Source organism: Carassius auratus, chromosome 37 (assembly GCF_003368295.1).
Source record: "Carassius auratus strain Wakin chromosome 37, ASM336829v1, whole genome shotgun sequence".
In the NCBI taxonomy this organism is placed as follows: domain Eukaryota; kingdom Metazoa; phylum Chordata; class Actinopteri; order Cypriniformes; family Cyprinidae; genus Carassius; species Carassius auratus.
In genome coordinates this window covers 18,476,272-18,499,557 of record NC_039279.1, presented here as the reverse complement: position 1 = coordinate 18,499,557, position 23,286 = coordinate 18,476,272, and the positions used below count along the sequence as shown (strand labels likewise).

Here is a 23,286-nt window from a genome sequence, read left to right as displayed (position 1 = left end):
TCTAATATTTGATCAACAAAACAATGGAGGCTTTCTAAAAACAGATTTATGACTCAAACTCAGAATCAAGACGCTTCCACAGAGCATCTCTCTAGGCATGTGGCATGTTTTTTACTTCAATGACATAACCAACAAGAAAAGAAGGTGCGACCGCAGCCAATCACAGGCGCCCATGCGGCGAACAAGCCTTTAAACAAAGACAAGCGGTCGCGGCGTCCAATCAGATCTCGGAGTTCTCGAAAGCGGGCGGGCGTTTAACGGAAATGACACGCGCGATGGCCAATCGCAGCTGCGCACTGCAAGCCACCCTCCAATCAGCGTTCAACATCGCAAGGTTCGCGTCGCCCACGGTGCTCAGTTGAATTCCTTTGCCGTCCATTAAAACAGCCGACTTGGAAAATATAATATCAAAGTGTGTTCAGCGCAGCCACAAGCCCTTGTGTTTAATTCTCGCCAGGGATGATATATTCATGCAGCGAGGGCGCTGGGAAACTCTCTCCGCATGTGTAAGGCACGCATCTACGACCCTGTCGTGGCTCGCCGCATCGCCTGGCAGAACGGAACAATCGCTGGATAATTCTCCTCGTGACTTCAGTTGAGCTGATTTCATCTCTGAAACACAGAGGAACTCGGATGAGGGTTGTGTCATGAGTCCGGCAGGGTGCTCCCATGTGAACGCGTTCAAAGTGGACAACTGGAAGCAGAATCTGCGGGTTATATACCAGTGCTTTGTGTGGAGCGGCTCTGCCGAAACCAGGAAACGCAAGGTAAATAACATGCATCAGTGCATCGGCCCGTGCTTTTCGATGCCAGCTCGCATAACACACTCAAACACAAACGGGTGTGTAATGCACAAGGCTTACGCCATTTATTTCCATCGAGGGCTGTGAGTACGCGTGCATCCCTGTGTGCACCAGAGGATGCATCGGCTGGCCTGCGCTGACTCTGTGCATTGGTTTCATAGGGCTGGACGTGGGATGCTTTTCCGCTATCAGTGTTTTTTGGTTACTTTAGGGAGTTTAATTCGTCATTTCGAGCGTGCAACGCTTTCCTTGGATTTCAGACGTTGTCTGATGCGAAACGAGACTTGCCAGGCCTAAAAATCAGTGATTGCCCAATACACGAATAGAGGTTTCAGTTTCACAGTTCATCACGGAATCTGTCCATTGTGTGGCCGGACTAAGAAGTTATGGTCACTGCCTTAACCTCCACTTTAATATGCACTTTATTATACACCCATGATGGAGTCGGTGATATCGATTCGCGAAATGATTGAGTCGGATCATTTGAGTGAGTCGTTTGAACCGATTAAAATAATTCATTCACAAACTGCACTGAATCGGGCGCCGATTCATTTGAACCGAAACCGTTTCCTCGGCTCTGTAACTGTTGTGTGTATATAACTGTACATCCAGGTTGACAAACCTCTCAGCTAAATGACAGTTTTATGAGATGATTCGGCTTCAACATAAAGTTTCTCATATGACATTAGTGCAAGAGTCTGCTTCCTGAAGTAAAAATCCCATCCATTTTCTCCGCAGATGAATTGATTTTAACAATAACCTATATACTATTAAAGACAGACCTATTCTTAACTAAGAGGTTGCTAATCCATGAAATATACTTTTGTTGAAGCCATCAGCCTGCATAATTCAAACTTATTTTCTAAATAACCAGGTTTAACAGCGTGAAAAACTACATTACCCATGATTCAGCAGAAAGTCTCCACCAATCAGAGAACAGAAACAAGCAATACAACTACATTACCCATGATTCAGCAGAATATCTCCACAAAGAACTCTTTAAGCCCACCAACTCCCATGAAGCACTAAATATTTGTGTGCGTATATATATAATATTTGGCAAAAAAATATATAAGAATATACTCTTTCTATAAACTTAAACAACATCTTTAAATGAATAGTTTTTTTTGTCCATCGTTTTCAGTACAGTTATACCCAATTCTTTATGCTATTGTAGTTCTATGCCTCATTAAAGCCGTCAAGTTCACAGTCTTGTACCTTTGTATCTTTCTGACTGATTTTCTAAACAATGTTTTTTTGCTTCAAATCCAAGGTTGTAGTATTGTGAATCGCACTGTATGCGCTGCTTATAGACACCAAAAGATATAATGATTTATGCAACAGATGCTCATTTTCACAAAATGGATAAATATTGTTAAAAACACACTGGGAAATACAAACCCCGATGTTTTAATAAATGCAAACCTACTCGAGTTAATAAAACATGCATTGAGTCTAATGCAGAAATCTCGAAGCGCCTTGTTTGACAGCCACAAACCTTATGATCTTATAAATAAGTAAAAAAAAACTCTCATAAAATATACAGTGTTGCACGTTTCAATGAAGATCCCTGTAAAACTAAACCACTTGATACAGAAGAAAGAATGAATCTCCATGCCATCTCTTGATGAATTTCCACACAGAGGTATGCAATAATATAAAGAGGATCTTTTGTCTTGTCTTTGATATAGGCTATTAATAACTAAAAATCGAATAAGCCGGAGCTTATCGACGTCGTCTTGTGCACTTAGCCAATTGGTGCGTGTAGGTGCCAGATTGCCAGATGCTGTGTGATTGGACAAAGAACCATTAAATGGTGAAGAACCATTGATTCGTAAAGGACCATTGATTGGTTTTGAATTGCTTCTTTAAAACAAAGTGTCCGAAAGAACCGATAATTGTATCTAAAACGAGTTACTGTTCCATCACTTCTCTATGATAACAAAGCGTGTGGCATCAAATATCAGTTTAATAACTGTTCTCACCCGACCCGTCTCCCTCTGAAAGCCCAAGAGTTATCTTGTAATGCGTCTTATGATTATTTCGAATCAGATGACATGCTTCATATGTGTGTGTTTCATCATGTGTTCTTCTGAAAGATTCCCCAGTCTCGCATGCTAGCGAGGTCTGATATGTCGAACACACATTCATCACAAAATGATTTGTGTCAATGATTTCTTGGATGAATCTTTGGCAGTCGGGTGTTATTAATACAGGGAATGGCGTCATGTTGCCTGGAGTTACATCTGCTTCACTCAGGATCTCATGATTCAGGGCAAGACAACCGGGTTTCATGAAGGATAATTTGTTCATATTGCATTAAGTTTTGTTTTTCAAGACGATGGTGTTACTTCTAGCATAATTGATCACTAGTTCTCATCTATAATCCACTCAAAGACCTAATTCAAAGCGGCAGAGCTTCAGCAGATCTTCTGAGCGTCCGAAGCGTTCGACAGCAGGACTCAGAGCAGTTTCTGGAGGCTTGGAGGATGTTTTAAATCAGGAAAACAGAGCAATGCGTCTCCAGTGCTCCGCTACCGTTTTATCGGCTCATAATTCATAGCCTTACAGATGCTTAAACACCGCTTTTGTGACTTGAATATGAATCAAGAAGGTTTGATCTTTTTGTATCTCTGTGGCGGAGGAGACTCGCCTCGTTCCACAGACGCTAAAGATTACGTCCAAGGCTATAACACAAACTGCAGAAGACTTTCAGACTAATAAATGAGAAGGAGACACTGCTAACTTTAACCAAACACATTTTTCAGTAGTGTGAACTTTTTAGTTTATTTATTTGAACGTTGTATTACACACGCAGCTTTATAATCAAGTCAAATCAATATAATATCAAACATATTTATTTAGTTAAACACTTCAGTTTCTTTACGGTTATGAATATCTATATTTATTCATGCTTTAAAAATATTAATTAATATTTCCTGTCAGTTTTCAAACTTATGAATTACTAAATATATATATATTTATAATATTTATAATTTATAATATTATTATTATTATTATTATTTTTTTTTTTAGGTTAATTATAGAAATTCAAGTCTTTGAATGAATTAATATCTAAATATTCAATGCTGGCCAGATTACTTTTAATGATAACGGTAACTTAAATGATCCATTACTGATTATAAATTACATGACTGAAATTGTAGGTTTAAGCCTTTAAAAAAATAATAAAAATATTCCTCTTATTTCCAAACCATTCATGATTTAGTTCAATATTTTTATTTGACTTTTTTCCTTGCAGCTAACCGCAGGCATGTGGTGCCTCGTTGCCATTTTAAGGTTTTCTGTTACACATGTATGCTGCAAAAATAGACTCTGTGTGAGCGGTTCATGAATGTGGATCCTGCAGAGCATCTTGTAGGAGGAAGCTGATGCTTCAGCCCCGTCTCAGATCAATGCATCTCATTCAACATTAGAGCGTTAACAGCAGCAGGAGCGAGCGGAGAAGACCTGCTGACGGTGTAGGACTGTAGGATCAGACACAGGAGAAAAGACGACTGTAGAGCACGATCAGGAGAGTTGTATGCATGCATGCATGTGTGTGTGTGTGCATCGAAAAACACGTCCTGTGTGAGCATCAGATATACAGAAGTAGTTCTTTACAGGGTTTTTTATTTGATTGCACCGCTTTTCCATAGTTTTTGTCTGTGCATGTTTGACAGTTGATGAAAAATTTGATTTTTTACCATTAAAAAAAAGATAAAATAAACATGCACAGATGCATTGTTCACAATTAGATCTAAAATGCATTTTAAAAATACTACATTTTCTTTTCATGCATCCTTGAAAATGTTTCACCTTTTTTTTTTTTTTTCTGCATAAGTAGTTCCCACCTGTGCATTATTTACAAAAAACAAACAAACTATAATAAATCCATTCTCAAACGCTTCTTAATATCTGTTTTGTATAAGATCGTCTGGTGTTGAATACCGCTGGTGCTCACAGGATTGTTCATACTTTCTCTTCTGAATACAAATGAAATGCTGGCTCTGAACACATTAAAGCTGGATCAGTGGAAGCGTCTGTGTCCTCGTCTCACCTGTCGTTTATCTCCATTCACTCGCTCCGGTGGTGCTTGTTCTGTTGTGTCTTCGGGGAATAGCAGAAGGGCGAGATGTGAAGCTGAAGATGGGGTCTCGACACAAATAGCGGGTCTGGAGGTAAAAGCGTTAATCACCGGATCTAAAACCAGCAGTACAGTACTAAAGAAAGACCTCTGAGCTCATGCATTGGGGATAGTGATGTCTTTTTTCTTTTTTAGGTTAAATCTAGCTTTTCTCTTTGCATTTTATTTTTTGCTTTAATATTATATGCATCTCTTCTCTACTGTGATGCATATTCGAGTAAAGCTTCTGAAAGGAAAAAGAAAAAGTAGGACGAGAATTGATTTGAATGTTTTTGTTGTTTATTATAAATGATTTATCCATGCATATCATTTTTTTTTTATTAATATGACCTCTAAAAATAAAAAAAATTAAGTGTGCATGTATAAATCTGCAATTTTATTGATATAGTGACATTTTGGTTGCTAAAACTGTCTTCAAAGATAATTTTTGAATAATAATGTTTCTCCATTAAAGAAATCAATACAATAACCGCTGTGCTCTTATTAGCACTGGTCTGAATGTGGATGTATTGTAACTAAACGCCTGCGTCTCTCTCTCTTTTCTGCCCAGGCGAAGTCATGTATATGTCACCTGTGTGGAGCTCATTTGAATCGACTTCACTCCTGTCTCCACTGTGTGTTCTTCGGCTGCTTCAGCAAGAAACACATCCACGAGCACGCCAAGAGCAAGAGACACAACCTAGGTGAGATGCACACACACACACACCTCTGCTTCTCTCCACACGGACGGACGTCAGCAGCAGAACACACAGTTATAACTCAGAGAGAGCTGATTAATAAAGCACACACACTCACGGCTCTGTAGGAAGTGTACATATAAAAAAAAAAAACTAAATGAATATATTTTTGTGTGTGTGTGTGTAAACTCTGAAAATGTTTTATTTCACAAATCATTGATGTTATTTCAGTCTTAATGGTTTAATTAAATTAGTAATCAAAAAGCATGTCTAATCAAATTGCATTATTAAAACTTCAAAAAGTTTATATTTTTTACAACACTTTTTTTTTATAAAAAAAATGTTATGTCAATAATTGGATTAAAGCTGCAGTAGGTAACTTTTGTAAATATATATATTTTTTACATATTTGTTAAACCTGTCATTATGTCCTGACAGTAGAATATGAGACAGATAATCTGTGTAAAAATCAAGCTCCTCTGGATCCTCCCAGTGTCCTGTTGCCATTTGCAGAAACTCCATCGCTCCCGGTAAGAAACAACCAATCAGAGCTGCGGTCCGTAACTTTGTTTGTGTTCAAAATGCAGAAAAATGTATATAATAAGCGAGTACATCATGAATCCATTTTCCAAACCGTGTTTTTAGCTTGTCCTGAATCACTAGGGTGCACCTATAATAAGTGTTTATATTCGGACTATTTTAGGGTGTACTCACACTGCCAGTTTGAACCGTGCCCGAGTGCGTTTGACCACCAAAGCGCGGTTCGTTTGACTAGTGTGAGTGCTCCGAATCGTGCCCGGGCGCGGCTCGATTAGCCGGCTCTGGCCCGCTTGGAAGAGGTGGGCCAGGGCACGGTTCAGTTGGACTCGGGCGCGGTTCGCATGCAGTGTGAGCCCTAACCGTGCCGGGGCACGGAAAAGGACGCTTTGCATCACGGTTTTGCGACGCTCCAAAACCAACATGGCAGGGTAAGGGTCGCTTTGGTCTACGGCAGAGGTGCAGAACGCATAAAAAAACTAAAAACTGCAAAGTCCTTGCTGCACTTCAGCTGGTATCTTGCAAACATCCTCATACGAGCAGCACGATTACGTGAAAATGTTCGCGCCACTAAGGCGACACATCTGTTTAACAACAGGCTGTGGACCAAACAACACAAAATTATCCACAAAGAAAACAGAGCGATGCACTCCATTGTGTTCATAGAGCGCCGCTCTTCCTGTTTATCCCGAAACCGTCGCACCATAATGACGTAAGCGTGCTCCAGCACGAATGCTGAAACGCTATATGTGAGTGCAGGCCAGAGGGGGAGTGGGGAGGGGGGACAATCGTACTCGGGCCCGGTTCATGGCAACCGTGCCTAGTGTGAGTACACCCTAAGATTGCTTCGGGGGTACCGCGGCGGAGTAACCCAGTACCTCTGTGATTCTTCATAGACATAAACAGAGAGAAGTAGTTCCGGCTACGATGTTCTTCCGCAAGACGCAAGCAGTTCTGTTTATTAACCGCTAGAGCGTCAAAAGTTACCTACCGCAGCTTTAATGTAAAAAACAAATCTGAAATTCTGTTTTGTTACTTTAAATTTCTGGATTTATGGTTTAAAATAAATTCTGTATACAAGTAAGCTGTAAAATGTTTATTTAATTTTATTTCATAAATTACATTATTATTTCAGTATTTTTTTTTATATTTTTGTGAATTAAATTTGAAAGAAAATCATGTCTAATCAATTAAATTCATAAAAAGTTCATCCTTTTTTTTTTTTTTTTAAACAACTCTCCTTAAGTGTGTGTGTGTGTGTGTGTGTGTGTGTGTGTACATATATATATATATATATATATGATAACAAGACGGTGGTAATCAAATGAAGACATCAAGTATTAACAGTTCAAATACTCTTGTAAAATGTAATCGAATTAAAATGTTAAATTCTGTTGTTTGTTTTGGTATGCAAAGTGCTGCACAACAGAGGTTTGCGGTTAAAATTAAAACATGGAATGTTTATGCTTTAAATTCCATTTTAATGACTGGATTCTGCAATAATGTGCAATTACGTTTTCCGCATTGAAATCATAGAGCCATACAAAACCCGATTTCAGAGTTGCTCCACAAGCGTCTCCGATTGTCCTCTCGAACAAGAGACAGGAAGTGCACAGATCCAGCCATGGATGTTTGGATGGGGTCTTGGATTCCTCCCAGCTCCTTAATGCATCTCTGGCATGTAATTATCCCCTCTGTTTTAATGAGGAAGGGTGCAACCCTCCGACAACAAACAAATAATCAGCGCAAACAGAAGAGAATGTGGGTAATTATAGCATGTGAGGGGATAATAGTCCCTGACTCTGCGTGTGAATGTGTGACTTAAGGCATTTGTTTCCAGTGTTGGCGTAGAGATCATCGCTCACGTTTCAGTGGACTCATTTGGAAAAACCCAAAATCTGAGATTCACATGAAGAGATTTACTTCGAGACAGCCGCTCTGTATCTCTATCTAACATCCTTTGGGATTTCCTCTTGTGTATTAAAGAGGAAGAAATGCCCATGATACGAGCAAAGGACATGCAAAATATAAAATCAGAGAGCATTACTTCAGTTACATCTGATGTGCTGTAAAAAAAAATATAATGTTTGAACAACTAGGTAGGACTTTTACAATGTTTTAACACTTAGCTAATTGCTGTTAGCATGTAGCTAGTCACTACTAGTATGTGACGCATGTTGGAAGTCTTTGCTAGCATGAGTCAAAAGAACCGAGTGCCATGTCTCTACAATGTTCGGATGCAGAGATATAGGTCTTGCTAAAGGGTTGCTAGGGTACTCTGTGTGGTTGCTAGGGAGTGGCTTGGCAGCTGCCAATGAAGATATTCCAAAGGCTGCTTGTCAGTATGAATGTAAACCAACCCTAACGCCTCTATAAAATTTAGATTTGAAGATATTCCCTTTTTTTTGGTTTGGGCTGCTTGACAGTGGTTGCTAGGGCATGGCTAGATTGTTGCGGAGGGGATATTTAAAGAGTTCTTGGATGTCTCAGTAAAAAGAGCCAACTCCCATGTCTCTAGGTTGTTCTGTTTCAGAGTAATGGCCCATTAATTTTTATAATATGGTTGTTAGGGTGCTATAAATGGTTGTTAGGGTGTGGCTAAATCGTTTCCATGATGATGATTAAAGCTTGTTAGCCATTTTAAATCAAAAGAGGCCACCTACTTGTCTCTATGATGTTCTGAGCCACAGATGTACGTAACTCAACTTCTATGGGTTGGTTGTTGGGTTGGTTGTTAAGGTGCTGTAAATGGTTGCTAGGCTGTTACTAGGAAGTTGACAAAGTGGCCATTCATTGGCTGCTTGCTGGGTAAAGTGAAATGAGCCCACTCCCATTTCTCTACAATATTGTGATGAGGGGATATGATGTCACAAATTTTGGTCCAATGTTAAGTCTATGGGAACTTTTTGTCCGATTCTTCGCCCGCTGTGTGAACATCGTACACCCGATCGCTTCTAAAAGTCCAAGCACACCTCTCCTAAACGAGCTGCACAGTTTGACCCCACATTTGCAAGTCTCCGAAAAAAAAAAGAACCGTTACGCACTGAACTTTTGCGTGGAAGAATAAAAAGTATACGTTTTTGCGTTAAAAATAATGATGCAGGTTTTCAAAGGAAACCTGTTTTTTTTTCAATCGAGAAAAAAATCAGCGATTGTTATACCGTATTTTCTGGACTATAAGTCGCACTTTTTTTCATAGTTATCAAAATTAATTTGACATGAACCGAGAGAAATGAACCAAGAGAAAATATTACCGTCTACAGCCGCGAGAGGGCGCTCTAATGCTGCTCAGTTCTCCTGTAGTCTACACTGAAGACATAGAGCGCCCTCTCGCAGCTAGAGACGGTAATATTTTCTCTTTGTTCTTGGTTCTAAATAAATGTGACTTATAGTCCAGTGTTTTTTTCCTCGTCATGATGTATTTTTGGACTGATGCGACTTATACTCAGGTGCGACTTATAGTCCGAAAAATACGGTAGTTGGAAATCTTATTTTTGAAATGTTGCCCACTAGTTGGACTTCAGATCATGTGTTTTCGTGCATTTGCATAAGGATAAATTTTTAAAAAAATGTCTCAAATCTGGCTTTTGAGGAACATTTGATTAATCTGCGAACCGGTTGCACACTTTTGGGTTCATTCAAACAGAACTTTCAGAGTCGGAATGGATTAATTCTAAATGATTGACAGTTAGTGCATGTGAACATGCATACGTTTAATGAGCTCTTCAGGAATGCAACAAAATTGAACGGGCGAAGATTCAAAGCAGCAACGTTTCAGACTTTCAACACTAACAATTGTTGATTGTGTCAACACAGAAATATCCAGATTCTGTTTTTTTTTGTAATGCGGTTGACAGTGTTGGTCACAGATGGCTTGAGCAGTCGATAGAGCAGCTCAGATCGGCCGTGCTGACTCACAGTGTGCTGCTGTTGGACTTACTCGCCTGTTGAAGCATCTCTTGATCAACAAATGAAGTCTCTTGCCGCTGGTCCAGTGTGGTTTGTTTGACTCCAGGTGATGATTTATCGCTGCTCGTGCTGTAGGTGTCATAATGCCCCCGCAGCATCACCTCCAGTCTTATCACCCACGTGTGTGTCGAGCTCCCCTCGGGGTCTGATTGAACATTTAATTAGGTTAGCCTGCACACAGAGGATATCTGTGAATGAGTGCCGCTCCAGAGGAGGAAAAACTCTGATTTATTCTCTAAAGACGAACGGGGAGTAATTAAGTCTGAATGAGCCGGCTTGGTTTTGTGCATCTCTGCTGTTGTTCGGGTTTATGTAGATGGCTTTTGTTTTTCATCCTCTTGTTTCGTCGGCTCACACTTGTCAGATCTCGGTGTTCTTTCCTCTTTTTCCTGCGCTGGTTCCCATGGTTACTTGAAGGCCTGCTATGCTTTTGGTTTAATCATCTGATGTGTGTGTGTGTGTGTGTGTGTGCGTGTGCATCATGCAACCCCACCTTGTTTTCTTGTGCAACTTCTCTCTTTTCTGCTCATCTGATCTAAATACTGTTTAAAGCCATAATGCATGAGCTCACTTCGACTGTCTTAAACGATAAATAAAATGCAATGCTTTACAATAGTTTAAAAGTCTTGAATCATGGAGTTGTGATCATTACTATATGATATTATTGACTAATATTATTTACCCATTACAATTAATAGCATTTTAATGCAAGGTCATGAAAATGTTTTTTTGCTTCCAATAATAAACCATAATCATGCACGATAAAACGAAATGCATTGAAAGCAAATAGGAGCAGATTTACCACATGCCTGTGCTGATTGTTAATGTCCTGCAGTAGGTCTAGCGTGCACAGACTTCTGTCCCTTTACTACAACGGCAAGCATTCAGACACTAGTCTCTAAGCCTCTAAAAGTCCACCTGCGAACATTTAGTGCATCTGTGTGAAACAGACCATCATCAGGTTTCCATGGGAACTGAAAAGCAGGTATGTCCACTGCAGGCTTGGAGAAATAGGATGCAAGTAAACGAGCACAGGAAAATAATTCATAATTTGCTATGACATTTCACAGAGGACACTATATTTTGGCACAAGCAGCGACGGAGGTTTTCTTTGCTGCATCCTAATTATTATTCCCATCATCCATATTTACATGATGGATACGGGAAGATGCAAACGTCCACTTCTCTAAAAGGCCTCTAATAGGTTCCTGTGTTGTTCTACTCTCTTTCAGCTATAGACCTTTTGTACGGTGGAATATACTGCTTTGTGTGCCAAGACTACATATACGACAAAGACATGGAGCAGATTGCCAAAGAAGAACAAAGAAAAGCATGGAAATTGCAAGGTACCCCCCCCCCCCCCCCCCACACACACACACACACACACACACACCATGTATAATGTAGTTCATCTTCACCTGTGGCACGTGAATCCAGAAGATGTCAGAAACTATAGAATAAAAAGTTCAAAAGCACAGCATTTATTAGAAATGGAAATACTTTGTCGCATTATTAAATGTCTAACCATCATTTTTGGATCATGCATTTCAATGCATTTATGCTTAATAAAAGTGTTGCGTGAATGCAAATGTTGCTTTATATAACTATAATGTGAGTGTAATCTAAAACATCAGGGATTGGGGAGAAATATTCGATGTGGGAGCCTACGAAACGAGAGCTGGAGCTGCTGCGACACAACCCCAAACGAAGGAAGATTACAGCCAACTGCACCATAGGTAAGAACTCGCAAGATTTTCGTAGCGATTTCTCAGAAACCCTGTTCAATAATAGTACAGCTCGGGATTATTACAGCCAAAACTCGGCGGTTTTTGTCATACTCGCGCATCTAGAAACTGCAGTCTGCACCCGAGCCAAAACTGCTCTTTGTTTCTTGGCCACAAATGGCATTGGTTTTAAACATTTTCATCCATTTTTGTGTGTGCATGCCATGACCGAGAGCGAGAATAAGAGTCTCTGTGCTCACAAATAAGGAGCGAAGTGGACGCTGGCCGTTAGAGAAATAATGGTTCTCCTCAGTCAGAGGCCTGGCGGTGCAGTAATAGTGTTAATGTCAGCATCACAGGCCCAGCGTAGGCACTAAACGCCAGACTCTCTCACACCCAGAGAAACGCACTAATGCGATTAGCCTTACGAGAGCTGGAGCTTCCATTGATCATGTAGCACATAATCTGGCCCATGCATGATACATTCAGAGGAATATTGCATGAGATGGATCGTGTGGCTGTTGCTTTACAGACTCTCTTACACTTTGAGTAAACCGGAGGCGTGTGACGACAACGAATCGCGACACAAAAGCTTGAGGCTGCGTCTGCTGGAAGTGTCAAAACACGTTCATTAAACACGGACACGTCAGCTGTGAGTGTTTAACAGTGAAATCAAAGTCCGTTTTTGATACCAGTTGATTTCTGTTTTAAACTGGAGTTGGGAACAGAGTCATTCTTGTTTAGAACCACTTATAAAAAATAACAACACAGAAATACTGTAACTGAATGATTCTCGTGCAAATGACTCTTTTGAGCCAGTTCTATATAGTGAATCAAAACCATGCATTGCTTTGCATACAGTTCTCTATAGTCAATTGATAACATACAGCACAATCGTGTTATCCATTTGGTTTCTGAACTAATTATTCTTTTGTGTTTTTCTTTCTTTTTTTGGTGAATGAAAACATGTAGCTTAAGCAGTGTGATCCAAACGATTCCTAACTGATTCCCAAACAAAATAATCTTTTGCATGCATTGTGACCAAGAGTGATCCAAGCTTTTTCTGAACCATTGACTGTTTTGACCTGATTCTTTTCAGTGAATCCTACAAAAAAAAAATAGCCAGTGGAAACTGATTCTTGAGTGACTTGCTCTTTATTGTGAATAAAAACATGCTGCTTGACTAGTGTGATCCAACTGATTCAAATGATCCAAATGACTCTTAAGTGAGTTCTAATGAATCAAAACCATACAGCACAACCGGAGTAGTCCAATTCTTAAGCAAATTACTTTTTTGAGCCAATTATTTTAAAGCAAATAGAAAGCATACAGTGCAACTGGAGTGATCTAACCAGTTCCTGAACAAATGATTATTTTGCGGTGGTGGTCAATAGTGAATCATACACAATGTGACCGGAGTAGTCAGATTCTTGAGCAAATGACTCTTTAGTGCCAGTTCTTTATAGTGAATCGAAAACGTACCACACGACCAGTGTAATTCAGCAGATTCCTGAACAAATGACTTCTGAATTATTCCTAGTGAATAAGAACCATACAGCACAACCTGAATAGTCTGATTCTTAAGCAAATTGCTCTTTTGAACCAGAATTTTTTTTTTTTTTTTTTTGTGAATCAAAAATATACAGCATGCCCTAGTGTTGTCGCGGTACCAAAATTTCAGTATTCGGTACCGATACCAGTGAAAATCCACGGTTCTCGGTACCAATTTCGGTACCAAAGCAAAACACGAAAATATGCTAATAAAAAAAAAACACACTTTTTATCACTAAAAATAAAACCAATGCCATTCTTTATACTTATTTACAATAGTGTTTAAAGTTTTTCTACAAGTAATATAATATATATGAAAAACAGTAAACAAGTTTCACCCAAATTTAATTTGTCAATTTTTTTTTAGTACCGACTTGGTACCAAAGTATCGGGTCTTTTGACAACACGAGCATGCCCACAGAAGTCCGATTTCTGAATGAATGACTCTTTTTAGTGAATCATGCACATTGTTGTTTTGTTTTACTATGAACATTAAAATCATTAAAAAAAAAGTTTAATTTAAAATAAAAAATATATATTTTTTAAATAACGAATAGTTAAGGCTGACTGTCTGAAATTATATCAGATGTTCCTCGAAAGTACACAAATCATTAATTTATCTTGAATCACTACAGCATCATTTAATAATTACCTACAATAGCAATGACTAAAAACATCTCATGTATCGTTAGTTATTTGATTTGTTTTTGGTGCGTCTGGAATCCGAATGCTCTGATGGTGTCCAGCGTAGGATCAGCGTCGCATGTGATGATGTGTGTGTAGGATCAGGCATGTGTATGACTCAGTCATTCGTGTGCATTAATTATATATTGGCACTTTAAAGAGTGTAGTGCTGCAGGAGGTGCTGGATGAGGCCGGACTCGCTCTTGGCTGCTTGTTTTGGTCGTCTTTCTGTCTCTACCCTCCCTTGAACTAAACTCTGGGAAGCGAGGGGAGCAGATGTCTGAGAGCGGCAGATCTGAAGATGTTTAGCCACCCTGTGAGAGCGCAGGCCTCGCGGGCCTCCTGTAAACCTGTCAAACTGTTTGAGCGGGAGGACTTCACTCAGCTGGAGGAGACTCTGACTGACAAAGAGGGAGGCAGTGCTCAAGCTTCAGGAGTTCTGCACTTCAGATTAAGACAAGGACATTTACATTGTGAAAATGCATTGTTTTGATCAATTAAAAAAAAAATTGTAGAAGTGCTCGACTGGAAACTTGGTTCAACAAACCGATATTATTGTGTCCCTGCAACCTTTGCCTGCAGAGTAGATTTTCTGATAGGCCAAGAAATCCTTGCTACCCTTTGTTTTTGTTTTATTTATTTTTTTATTTTTTTGTTTATTGTTTTGTGATGTATGTCACCCAAATTTGTTTAAATGTAACCTCCAGGAGAGTGCACATTTGTTTTTATATATTATTATTTTTGAAGATTCTTTTTTGTATATTGCTAATTAATTATTTATAACAATAATACAAATAATTAACTCAATAATACAAAACAATACTAATATGGGCAAACTGTAAATACAAAGTATTTTTTTTTGCTATTAATAATAATTTACAAAAATAATAAATTGCTAATAAAAACAAATACAAAGTAAATTAATATTTTTTTTATTGTTAAAACATTATAATTAACAAATATTGTTTATGCAGTGTAAATACTAATTAAAATCGACAAACCATGAATACAAAGTTTAAAATATTGTTCGTAATAATAATGCTTTATAAATAATAAATTCGGAATAAAAATGTGATGACACTAAATGATACAAGGTACATGAGTTAAATTATAACATTGAATTACGAAAAAAATGGTGATTATTAAATATGTACATAAATATATACATTAACAAAATATTTATTATTAGGAGTAATTTATAAATAACAGCAAAAAATTACTTTAATAATAATGCACATTATAATCTTTCTTAATTGCCATGATTATGATGCTAACAATAAGTTGTATTTGTACACACACAAACACGCATATATATATATATATATATATATATATATATATATATATATATATAATATAACTTTTTATAGTTTGTACCTTTTAGTATTTTATCAATTTATTATTAAAAATAATAATACAGAAAGCAATTGTGTGTGTATATGTTTTTTTTAATTAATTTACTCTTTACTTGGTAATTTTTTTTTATAGTATTTTATTAGTAGTAGCATTTGTGAATACTCCTTGTCTATCCTAATTTTGTGCTTTCTGTTTGGTCTCTTCCAGGACTGAGGGGTTTGATAAACCTTGGGAACACATGCTTTATGAACTGCATCGTTCAGGCGCTCACACACACTCCACTGCTGAGGGACTTCTTCCTGTCCGACAGACACAAGTGTGAGATGCAGTCCAACTCCTGCCTGGTGTGTGAAATGTCTCAGCTCTTTCAGGAGGTGAGAGCTCAACACACACACACACACACACCTTCTGTCACGCATGTCATCCTTTTCTCTATTCGTCTGTCCTGTAGTTCTACTCGGGTCACCGCTCTCCTCACATTCCCTTCCGGCTGCTGCACCTGGTCTGGACTCACGCACGACATCTCGCCGGCTACGAGCAGCAGGACGCTCACGAGTTCCTCATCGCTGCTCTTGATGTGCTGCACAGACACTGCAAAGGTACTGCAGCCAATCAGATGCTGCGATCCGCAAAGCTACAGCCAATCAGAGGACAGCTACGGTTTTTATTCTACGTTCCATTAAGAGTCAGATCTGGGATCTGCAACATGTACAAGTAGCAACCCAACTGCATATTTCTCATTTCATGGTGTGATTAATAATAATAACAACTAGAGGCTAAAGTTTGTGAACAAACTTTGATGTCGGCTTGGTAAACCAATATGGGCAGCCTTGAGGCAAAAGAGCCAGATCATCACACATGTGTTCTTGAGCTGACCCGGACACAAAAAAGTGCAACTGTGACTGTTTTCGTATATGGCATTTGTTACCTTGTATTTTAACAAAGAAGCTTATGGTAACAAAAGTGTAGAGACCAGTTAAATTTCACAATAAACAATGGCACAGAAGAGCAGGATTCGGGTTCATCAGATGCAGAAATGTAAGAATCTAATATAAAAAACTTTCTTAGTTGTCATTAAATATAGAATGAAAGAAAAAAATCATCCAATATCAATTAATGATTTTCAAGTTTTTGATGCATTAACATTTACATTTTGGAAAATTTGGTTGCTTCAATGCACCAATCCAATATAATGATCTACATCTGATTTATTACTCTTCAGACACAAATGATGATAGCCCCACCCCCAAACCACGCTATTGGTGGAGCCAGCAGGGCTGATCTAGATGCTCACAGCATTATTTTGATAGTAAAAGTATTTTAACATCAATAAAATTTACCTTACACATTTACCTTAACATGGGGCAGCATGATTTGGCAAAATATATCTGATTAAAAATTGCAAAGAACATTTAGATTTTAAAATGTGCCCCAAATTGTGATTTATGTAGTAATATGACCATAAAATAATGATAATAATAGATATTATTATTTATTATTATTATTATTTTGAATATGCTTATAATTATTACTAAATAAAAATATTTAACTGTAAAATATTTGGAAAATAAAATTAGTATATTTAATACTCCTTTTGTTTTTGTGTAGCGGTATGACAAATAATAGCAATAAACAATAGATTTTATGATTATTAGTAGTAAATTAAAATATAAAAATCTGTGTAATATTTCACTGTAAAATAAAATTGTTTTTGTTAACAGTATACAAATATAATAAAACAAAAAAATATAGCTATTGTAATATTTCATGCTAATACAAACTTAATTTAGGAAAAAGTATATAGTAATTTTATTTTACAGTAGAACTAAAATTATTTTTTTAATTTATATATATATATATATATATATATATATATATATATATATATATTTAATATAAAAATATATATATAAAAATCCTTAACGCTTATCTTGCTCATCTGGTTTATAAATCCACATTACAAATTAATTTTTTTAAATTAAAACACAGCCTTCATGAATTTATAATTTTACTAAGCAGTATCGCAATATTGGTTTGATTGCGATGAATCATGCAGCCCTGATTTCAGTATGCTGTAAATGATTTCAAACGTTTCCGGACTTCTTCCACAAACTCTTTCAGTAACATCTGTCAGAATGTAGGGAGGTTTTCCCAAACACAGTGACAGTCTGTCAGCGGTTTCCACATCAGAGCCGTTCAGTCGTAGACTCCTCTGATTGTGAGAGCATCTGAACGCGCTGTGCTCACTGGACACAGGGTCAGAGACTGTGTGGGAGAATCAGACGAAACTCGCTCTTCCTCCTGCAGTGTGAAGCTGAGAGAGGGCTGTATCTGCTTTCTAATCAGACCTTCTCTCTCTCTCTCTCTCTCTCTCTCTCTCTCTCTCTCTCTCTCTCTCTCTCTCTGTGTGTGTGTGTGTGTGTGTGTGTGTTCATATGTTGCTTCAATGTCCACTAAGGAGATGACAATGGGAAAAAAGCCAACAATCCAAACCACTGCAGCTGCATCATTGACCAAATCTTCACAGGAGGACTGCAGTCTGACGTCACCTGCCAAGTCTGCCAGTAAGAGCCACTCACAGTCATTTTCATGAATAATGTTGTTGTTATTATTATTACTAAATTAAAAATGTGAAAAAATACTTTATATTATTTAAATTTAATATTTATGTAGCAATGTGACCATAAAATAAATTATTTTTTTAATATATTTTTGTTTATTAATTTTTTTTTAAAATATTAAATATTACTATTGCAATATCACACTGTAAAATTAGCATATTCAAAAAAAATAATACAGTAGTTTTATTTAACAGTACAAATAGTGAAATTCTAATTTTGCTACTTTTAATTAAATAGAAATAATTTATTTGATATATAATTTGATTAATTAGATTTTTTTGTGCAATTTCAATAACATAATTCAAGTCAGAAATAAAATCTGATAGCAATGGGTTGTATTCATTTTGCACACTGTAAAAAAAAGATGATTGGCTCTTTTATTCCTGTACAATGTGCAAAAGTCGGTTCCTGAAGAAATATCCTATTTGATTTCTTCATAGGGGAATTGATTTTTAAACAATAATGTAAGAACTGTTGAAGACCGCTACGAGGAGGTTAACTGTATGTACGTGTGTCTGTTAAAGCCATCAGTCTGCATTATTTCAGCTTGTTTTCTGAACTACATTACCCATGATTCTGCACAAAAAATAACCACCAATCAGTGTATTGAAAAAATATGCCAAAAACCTGTATGTAACCCAGTTAGAATGCCATTGAACAACCTCAAGTGTTTGAAATGCACCGATCATTCATCAGCGCCCCCTGTGTTTAACAGAGGTACTGCATTCCGCACATTCAAGTTTTTTCAGATCAAGTGTTCTTTTGGGGCTGTGCAGTGCTAGAATTGACAAACAGATAGAAACGCTGCTCTTTGTACATTATTTGTGGTGTTTTCTTGTCTGCAGTGGGGTTTCCACAACAATAGACCCGTTCTGGGACATCAGCCTGGATCTGCCGGGGTCCTCCACCCCGTTCTGGCCGCTCAGCCCGGGCAGCGACGGCAGTGTGGTGAACGGAGACGGTCACCCGAGCGGAGCCACCACGCTCACAGACTGCTTACGCAGGTTCACTCGACCCGAACACTTAGGAAGCAGCGCCAAGATCAAATGCAGCGGGTGCCATAGTTACCAGGAGTCCACCAAGCAGCTGACAATGAAGAGACTTCCTATCGTGGCGTGTTTCCACCTCAAAGTGAGTGAGAGCGCGTGAGTGTGAGAGTGCGTGTGAGAGCGTGCATTTGTGTGTGTGTGTGTGTGAGTGGATTGGAGAGAGTGCATTTGTGTGTGTGTGTGTGTGTGTGTGAGAGAGTGCATGGGAGAGCGTTCGTTCGTTTGTGTGTGTGAGCGTGTGTGTGAGTGCATGTGTGTGAGAGTGCTTGTGAGAGAGTGCATGGGAGAGCGTGCATTTGTGTGTGTGTGAGTGTGTGAGTGCGTGTGAGAGAGTGCATGGGAGAGCGTGCATATGTGTGTGTGAGTGTGCGACTGCATGTGTGAGTGAGAGTAAATGTGTGTGTTTGTCTATAAGTGTGTGTGTGTGTGTGTGCATGGACGGGGGTCAGTTTTGTTGTATATCTGAGTGCACTGATCCACTTTAAAGTAGGGATACGTGATAATTCTGTATTATTGATCATTAAAAATTGTTGCTAGATAATTTTTAGATACTGGAGTAATATTGTTTGTATTTATAATTAATTTAATATTTTCCTGTTTCGATCAATTTTAATGCTTCATCTTGTTAAACTTGCTAATAATTTAATACCACTGTTAAATGGTGTTTTAGCAAATATAAAAATAAACACCCATTTTCATACTGTACATTATAACGTTTTAATGCCAGAATTGGCTGTCAATATCATACTATCACAAATTCAAAGTATAACTATTACATTATTAAAATATTTATATAAGTTTTATTAAGTGACGACATTTTTAAATACTGGGGAAAAAACAAAAACAAATTCAACAAAATAATTACAAATGTTTTTGATTCCAGAATTCACATATTTCATTTATTATTATTATTATTAGTAGTAGAAGTAGTATTGTATTTTAGAAATTAATTGAAATAGATTTAATGAACATTTAATATTTAATTATTAAATGATACAAAAAACATTTGAATGATTATATTCTTTTCTCTTTTTTTGGACATATTAGTATAGAATTGTAATATTTGGATACATGATTTAATTACCATAAAATATAAATTTGCAAAGAAAAAAAAATATTTTTTTATATTGTTATTAAATATAACCCAAAATGGGAAGTGTATAGAAATATTACAATTCTAAACTACTGTCTACTATTTCAAACGGAATTACACATAGTAATACATTTCGAATACAGAATTGAATTTTAACACGTTTCCTTTACATTGTTACTATTTTGATTATCTCCGCTACTGTAGTAACATATTATTTAGTTTTATCCAGACAAGTGTAAAATGTAACGATTTCAGTACACCTCATTCAATAATAGTGTTTTTTTCATATATATTATGCATGTACAGGTTATGATTATCGGCTCAATTCTCAGCCGTCTAGACGGTGTTTTTATTGGTGCATCTTTGAGCAGGATCTGTCAAACACTGAATAGTTGTCAAAGCTTCAGAGCAGTCTCTTCTCGGTCAGCTGTTGATCGTCTGATTGCGTGTCGATCAGAAGGACATTCTCTCACAGTTGTGTGTTTGATCATGCAGCGGTTCGAGCATTCGGCGAAGCTCCGGCGGAAGATCACCACCTATGTGTCCTTCCCTCTGGAGCTGGACATGACGCCCTTCATGGCCTCCAGGTACGAGCGAGCAGCGTTCAGTCAGCTTCCAGTAAAGACCGTGAGTGCGTGTCCTGACGTCTGTTGTGTTTCTCTCTCAGTAAAGAGAGCCGGATGAACGGACAGTACCTGCAGCCCGTAGACTCCCTAAACAATGACAACAAGTAAGTGGATGACCGCTGCATGTAATATGTGTGAGCGAACATGTGTCCCGTGACGTGTGTGTGTGTTTGTGTCCACTGCTGCAGGTATTCTCTGTTCGCGGTGGTCAATCATCAGGGCACGCTGGAGAGCGGTCACTACACCACGTTCATCCGCCAGCACAAGGACCAGTGGTTTAAGTGTGACGATGCCATCATCACTAAAGCCAGCATCAAAGATGTCCTGGACAGCGAGGGGTCTGTCGCACACCTTTGAGTTTCAATGCATTGTTATTACACGCAAAAGATCAAATCAGAGACACATGCACAAAAAAATATATTGTTATTAATTATTATATTATTATAATACTTAGTTCTATGTATAAACAAAATTGCACTCCGTAATTACAAAGTTTTAATGCCAGAATTTAATTTTCATACAATTCTTTAGTATTTTTGTTTTACATAATTTAGCATAAATTAATAAGTGTGTGTGTGTGTGTATGTTTCTCATTAAATACAATAAAGATTACAAATGAATATTATTATTAAAATAACATAAAAATATTTCTAGATAAAGATAAATAACTAGATTATACACCATAATTAGTTTTGATACATATATGATGATAGTTTTTTCTTAAAGCTTACTGCACTAGAATTAACTATTTTTATTTATTGTTAATAATAATAATAATAATAATAATAATAATGTATCTTTTTTTTATTATTGAATTCAGTGGCATTCAGAATTGACTATATTAACAGGTAAATAATGTAATGTTTATGTAATTTGATAAAAGTTTACTTTACTGACTTAAGGTACCAAATAAATGTAGTGTGTGTATATATTTAAAAAGAAAATTATAATTGAAATAATTTTAACAATTTAAACTTATTTTATTTTTTAACTTGAAGAAATAAAATAACTCAAAACTAAAACTGGAAAAAAAAATGTTTAAATCTAAATTGACTATATTTAACCATATAATAGCTAAAATTAAATTAGATTTAAAAAGCAACAATTATAAGTGAAAGTTTATTCCAAATAAAACATTAAAATAACTGCTCTGTAAAATTGCTAAATTTATTTATTTTTCTGTTGTTTTAGTTAAAAATTAATAATAATAATAATAATAATAATAATACAATTATTTACATTTTTTTAAACTTATTTTATTTCAGCTAGTTACCAATGCAACATTTTCATTTATTTTATATTTTATTTGAATTACTAAAATAACTCAAACTAAAATGAATGGAATGAAATTTTGTTAAATCTAAATTGACTATATATAACTTAAAATAAAATTAAAAACAAAAAATATAAAAGTAAATATTCCCAATATTAATTGTAACAATAAAATTTACTTAAAAAGTTAAAATAACTGCTCTGTAATATTATGAATTTAATTTATTTTTACTGTTGTTTCAAAAAAATAATAATTACAAATAATAAAATGTAAGTTATTTAAAAATTGTAAACTTATTTTAATTAACCAATGCAACATTTCTAATTTGAAGAAATAGAATAACTCGAACTAAAACTGGAATCTTTTTTTTTTTTTTAATCTAAATTAATTAGACCTGCTCTTTAATCTTCATTCTGTGTGATCAGTCTCACTGCTAGCATTAAAAGCAATCAGACTCTATTTCCAAAGGATTTGACATTACGAAAACAATGAACTGAAATAAATGTGCTTGTTTCTGTTTCACAAGCACTTTTATTAATTGACTATATATAACCCTATATTAACTAAAATTAAATATATATAAAAAAAACATATATGTATATGTAAAAATTAGTTCCAAAATATTATTAATAATAATAAGTATTATTTATAAAATAAAATAAAAAATCTGTGGTTTCTAAAAAAAAAAAAAAAATGTTGTTTATTTTTCCGTTTTTGCAGGTACTTGTTGTTTTATCATAAACAGTTCCTTGAATATGAATAATGGCGATGCAGGAGCGTCCGAGTCCAAGCTGTGAAGAGAGGATCATATCCAGCCTCACGAGAGCTGCCATCAACACAAACAGAGCCTTTCTCACTGAAGAAAAGCAAAAGAACAACAGCCAATTAAAAAAACACCCAGAAAAAAAGACGGCGCTAAACCAATCTGCACTGAGCAACCGGAGCATACTTGACAGAAAGAGTTCTCACTACAGACAGACTGACATCTCAGCATCGCTTTCACCTTTTCTTCAACAACACATTCACTGGCATTATCCCAGAAGTATACGAGGGAGAAAATATTCCTTTTTTATTTCTGCATATGCATTAATGATGTACTGAATGCAAAGGAAAGGTGTCCTAGACTTCTATTGTGCTTTGAGTTTGGAAATACTGTCCTCGTCCAGCACTTTTGAT

The 23,286-nt window shown here is 36.7% G+C and overlaps 1 protein-coding gene across 4 annotated transcripts; it reads left to right on the top strand.

Annotated features, from left to right (window-relative positions):
- The first annotated feature begins 305 nt into the window (after positions 1-305).
- Positions 306-23,004, top strand: LOC113056459 (ubiquitin carboxyl-terminal hydrolase 22). 4 transcript variants are annotated; one of them, XM_026223261.1, is made up of 12 exons: positions 306-767; positions 5,501-5,633; positions 11,366-11,479; positions 11,768-11,869; positions 15,656-15,822; positions 15,900-16,047; positions 17,907-18,012; positions 18,915-19,200; positions 20,707-20,798; positions 20,879-20,941; positions 21,026-21,175; positions 22,831-23,004. In XM_026223261.1, the coding sequence occupies exons 1-12, from the start codon at positions 648-650 to the stop codon at positions 22,871-22,873; spliced, it is 1,524 nt and encodes a 507-aa protein (XP_026079046.1). In that variant the 5' UTR covers positions 306-647; the 3' UTR covers positions 22,874-23,004. The 4 variants fall into 4 exon arrangements, with proteins under 4 accessions (XP_026079046.1, XP_026079047.1, XP_026079044.1 ...); XM_026223262.1 differs by having other exon boundaries at positions 309-767; positions 17,910-18,012; XM_026223259.1 differs by lacking the exon at positions 306-767 and adding an exon at positions 4,678-4,984.
- Positions 23,005-23,286: the final 282 nt, after the last annotated feature.